General features: G+C 36.6%; 1 protein-coding gene across 1 annotated transcript; it reads left to right on the top strand.

Annotated features, from left to right (window-relative positions):
- Positions 1-323: 323 nt before the first annotated feature.
- On the top strand, positions 324-4,229 carry LOC101604644 (olfactory receptor 4A15-like). The gene is made up of 2 exons (XM_045153506.1): positions 324-1,222; positions 4,208-4,229. Exons 1-2 carry the CDS (start codon positions 324-326, stop codon positions 4,227-4,229), a joined length of 921 nt encoding a protein of 306 aa, XP_045009441.1.
- The last annotated feature ends 1,308 nt before the right edge of the window (positions 4,230-5,537 follow it).

Here is a 5,537-nt window from a genome sequence, read left to right as displayed (position 1 = left end):
TTCACTATTTTTACTTTGTTCATAGTAATAGCTATGTGCTGAATTTGATCAGCTACCATATAATTATAAAAACTAGTTGTGGCAGACTCATTTATTCCTGACTGCTCTTTTCCCATATATGTTTTTAATTTCTTATTTCTCTTCCAATTAGCCTATATTACCACTGATGTTAATCTGAGTTATACAACATAATAAGTCATAAATGTATTTTTTATTTCAAGAAGGAATAAACATTTTTCTAAAATGTCAGAAGTCTCCATTAATAATTACATCTTCAGATTACTTGTTCTGACCACTGAATTAAAAAAAATAGAGAAGGACGTATGGAACAAAGGAACAATGTGACTGAGTTTGTTCTCTTGGGTCTAACTCAGAGTCTCAATGGTCAGAAAATATTGTTCGTTGTGTTTTTACTCATTTACATTGTGACAATGGTAGGCAACCTCCTCATTGTTGTGACTGTTGTGGTCAGCCCCAACCTGGATGCTCCCATGTATTTCTTTCTTGGCTACTTGTCATTTATGGATGCTGTTTATTCAACTACAGTTACTCCAAATATGATCATAGACTTACTCTATGAGAAGAAAACTATTTCCTTCAAAGCTTGTATGACCCAGCTTTTCATAGGACACTTATTTGGTGGTGCTGAGATTTTACTCCTGGTTGTCATGGCCTATGACCGCTATGTGGCCATCTGCAAACCGCTGCATTACCTGACCATCATGAGCAAACGATTGTGTGCTCTGCTGCTACTGTTGGCCTGGACTGGAGGCTTTCTGCATGCTGTAGTCCAACTTCTCTTTGTGTACAACCTTCCTTTCTGTGGCCCCAATGTCATTGACCACTTTATCTGTGACATGTATCCCTTATTAAAACTTGCCTGCACAGACACTTATATCATTGGCCTCACAGTGGTTGCCAATGATGGGGCAATCTGCGTAGTCATCTTTATGCTCTTGCTCATCTCTTATGGGGTCATCCTGCACTCCTTGAAGAAGCTAAGTCAGGAAGGGAGACGCAAAGCCATATCAACCTGTGGCTCTCACATCACTGTGGTTGTCCTCTTCTTTGTTCCTTGCATTTTTATGTATGTGAGACCACCTTCTACCTTACCTATTGATAAGTCCTTGACTGTGTTTTACACTGTAATCACCCCTATGCTGAATCCCCTAATCTATACTCTGAGAAATGCAGAGATGAAAAATGCCATGAAGAAGCTTAGAACTGGAAAAAGACAATGAAATGACAGAGAAATGGGACACAAAAGTATGATGTAAAGTTACTCCGGCATCCAATATAAAAGGCATGTATGTGCACTTGATGTGTGGTGGATGCACACAGAGTCCAGATGTGAGCATTGAGTATCTTTTTAATTTAGTCTTTGACATAGGGTCGTTCACTGAACCCACAGCTCACAGATTCAACTAGTCTAGTTGGCCAGCAAGCCCTGGGAATCTTCTTGTTTCTACTTCTTCAACACTTGGGCTGCAAACATGTCCCACCATGACTAACATTTGAAGTGAATTCTGAGGATCCAAACTCATGCTTGCATGAGAAGCATTTCTAGTTGATGATGTATCTCCTCATGTCCCTTAACATACATTTTTAAGATTTCTAGAATTTCTTGAAAACACATCTTCAGGTGTTGTGTACCAGGTAATTTTGCAGAGAATAGAGATATCTATACCACAGATATTTCTGTAAATTTATTTTATTTAATAGAGGATTATTTCACTTTTCTTAAAGTTATTAAATTTTAAAAATTAGTAGTGCTAATTGCTCATTTTGAGGAATAAATTAAGAAATAATATGCAAGTTCTTGGTCCATTCCTTTATTTGTCTATTATTAATAGATTATATTACTGTTTGAAGTATATATTTATTTTTGATTCTAAAATATATCTTAAATGTATGACTTTGTTTATATTTTAGCATATTAAGTTTGAAGAGGGATAACACTTCAGTTTTAATATTAGTCAAAAAGAAGCAAAGCACATAAAATAATCTGAATGAACAAGGAAGGCATGCAGAAGAATGACTATTGCTTACTTTTCAATTTTGAAAACCATAAGACCCTAAGGTAGAGCTGCTTTGTTTGTTGGTATATTTTAATAAGAATAAAAATGACCAATGTTCTTAGTTTAGAATATATAATACCTTAGTATATTTTTCAATACATGTGCTTATAGCCTTCTCGAAGAGACCAACCTCTGCCTTTCATATGCCAAGTGAACATAATCCATTGTCCATAACTTACAAAGACCCATACCTTTACAACAGATGTTTTAGAAAATATAATTGACAAGAAAAATAAAGCCCAAAGAAAGAAAAGTGGTCGATTTATTTAGATCTTTCCCTGTACAGGGATGTATAATCAGGCTCTGAGTACCAGGGTTCAGGGAGTCAGCCCCCACCAAAGACTAGGTGGATTCTTTTACCCAGAGTGGTACACCTTAACCACCACTAGCATCTACACAGCTCACTGTTGCAAAAGTAATCCTGCCTGAGTTCCTCATGAGGTAATCCATTTATGAATAGGCCTGCCACTTAATGACACTGGCTGTATAACTGCATACATTAAGGTGTTTGGAATTTTACTACAGGACAGAAGAATCATATAGATATGGTTCACCTATCATGGTACTTACACTGTTGGGGAAAAGATAATAAAATTTATTTTATCCTTAATGATTATTAATGGAAATTGATCATTCAAAAGTGGGGTTTTCTTTTTAACAAGAAGGTCTTTACCCCCAAATCAGAAGAGATAATCAGAGAGATTCACTAATTGTAATCCAGAAACTATAGGAACGTGAAGAAACAAGACAACATGATTCCTATAAAAGACCATAACACTTCAACAACTTAACTCAAAGACACTGAAACAGCTAAAATGCCACTTGAAGATTTCAAGGTTGTTTTGGAAAAATAAAACAAAGATCAACGAATTCTATCCATGACCTGGAGATGAAAGTCAGCAACAACAAGTTAAAATAATGAAAATTGATGAGAAAATCAGAAATATGTTTTAAAAAATTCAACAACATGAAAGAAATTTCAGTTAGAAAATTTAACTTTGAAAGTAAACAAAAATGTGTAATGTAAAGCTCAATGAAATATGTAAAATAAAAACAGTGGGAAGCAATCATCAATAGACTCAAACAAGCAGAAAAAAGAATATAATGATGGGGGACTCGATTAAATGAAATACTTCATCCAATTATCAGTAAGGAAAATTAAATGGATATGACCAGATCATTGAAAACTGGGATACAATCAAGACTTACCCAAGAAGCCTGGGATAAGGGTAGGAGCTGAGATAAATACCAAAGCACAAAGAAACTATTAAATGAAAATATAGCAGAAAATTCACAAATCTAGAGAAAGAAATAGACATTCAGGCAGAAAATATATTAGTAACTCCTAATAGACATGACCAGAGGTAAACCTCTCCATGATACAGTATAGTTAAGCTGTCAAAAATCCAAAGCAAGGGCTGGATAGATGGCTTAGCAGTTAAGGAATTTGCCTGTAAAGCCAAAGGATCCCAGTTCAACTCTCCAGGACCCACGTAAGCCATATGCACAAGGAGACCCATACATCTGGAGTTCACTTGCAGTGGCTGGAGGCCCTAGCAGGTCCATTCTCTCTCTCTCTCTCTCTCTCTCTCTCTCTCTCTCTCTCACTCTCTCTCTCTCTCTCTCTCTCTCTCTCTCTCTCCCTCTCTCTCTCTCTCCCTCTCTCTCTCTCTCCCTGTCTCTCTCCATCTTTCTCACAAATAAATAAAAACAATATATTTTTAAAAGTCCAAAGCAGGGCTGGAGAGATGGCTTAGCTGTTAAGTGCTGGCCTGTGAAGCCTAAGGACCTAGTTCGAGGTTCAATTCCCCAGGACCCACTTTAGCCAGATGAACAAGGGGGCGCAAGCATCTGGAGTTCGTTTGCAGTGGCTGGAAGCCCTGGCTCGCCCATTCTTCCCTCCCTCCCTTCCTCCTCCCTCTCTCCCTCTCCCTCCCTCCCTCCCTCCCCCCACCTCTCTCTCTCTCTCTCTCTCTCTCTCTCTCTCTCTCTCTCTCCCCCTCTTTCTCTGTCTGTCACTCTCAAATAAATAATAAAAAAGTCCAAAGCAATACTAAAAGGTATAAGAGAAAAATGTCAACTTATACAGACAGAAATATCAGAATAAAATCAGCTCTTTTGTTTTCAATCCGCAAAATCATAAATGTATAGAATAATGTATTTCAAATAAAAAAATTCAATGAAAAATGCTATGTCCAGCATATTTATGTTTAAAATTGGGAGAGAAATAAGGACATTTTATGTCAAGAACAAAGGAATGCAGTTCAGGGCTGGGGAGATGGCTTTGCGGTTAAGCACTTGCCTGTGAAGCCTAAGGACCTCAGTTTGAGGCTTGATTCCCCAGGACCTACTTATGCCAGATGCACAAGGGCGCGCATGCCTTTGTAGTTCATTTGCAGTGGCTGAAGGCCCTGGCATGCCCATTCTCTCTCTATCTATCTGCCTCTTTCTCTCTCTCTCTCTTGCTCGGAAATAAATATGTAAAAATAAACAAAAAAAGGAATGCAGTTCATGACAACCAAGTTAGTACTACAGAAGATACTTATAGGAGTACAGAGGAAGATAAAAGACAGTCTCAATTATGAGAAGACAGCAAGCAAAAACTTTTCTGAGAGAAATGACTAAAGAAAGGAGTACTTAGAATGAATCTATTTTATCCAACACAATAAACCAAAAAAAAAAAAAAACCCTAATGCTAATTGGGGAGAAAGTAAATAACATAACATCAAAAAATAAATAACATAAAATCAAACAAAACAGTAAAGTAACCAACAAAATTTTAAGAAGTGGTACACATTTATCAATACTTTCCTTAAGTATAAATTACTTCAACTTAACAGCAACAACAAAAAAGATTGACTTCATTAGAAAAAGTAGACACAACTCTGTGTGGTCTTCCAAAAGCACACTTCACTAGTAAACAGACCTACAGACTGAGAGTCATAAGATGAGAACCATTAAGAAAACTGGGCAAAAGACATAGTTATTCTGATGTCAGAGAGTCCTGAAACCAAAATTTGTCAGAAGAGATGAAAAGCTATTACATATTATTAAAGGAAACTATCAATAACATGTAATAATGCCAGGTGTGGTGGAGCATGATTTAATTTCAGCCAAACCTTGAGTTTGAAACCAGTCTGGGCTACAGAGTGAGTTCTAGGTAGGTCTGGACTAGAATGAAACACTGCCTCAAGTATAAATAAAAATAGATATACATCTCCCAAAGTTATGAATAATTTGAATGGAATGTATAGGCATTGCATAAATACACATGCACCAGAGTTGGGGACCTAATTTTATAAAACACTAATTGACATAGGAAGTCAGCTAGATCTTGATACAATAATAGTGGGTGACTACAATACCCCACTTTCATCTTTAGATAGATTAATCAAATTTAAAACCAACATTGGTCCAGCTACTATGGAAATTAATATGGAGGTTCCTCAAAAAAAACTA

Source organism: Jaculus jaculus, chromosome 1 (genome assembly GCF_020740685.1).
Source record: "Jaculus jaculus isolate mJacJac1 chromosome 1, mJacJac1.mat.Y.cur, whole genome shotgun sequence".
In the NCBI taxonomy this organism is placed as follows: Eukaryota; Metazoa; Chordata; class Mammalia; order Rodentia; family Dipodidae; genus Jaculus; species Jaculus jaculus.
Note: the sequence above shows the minus strand (reverse complement) of the source record. Positions and strands in the feature narration are given on the sequence as shown.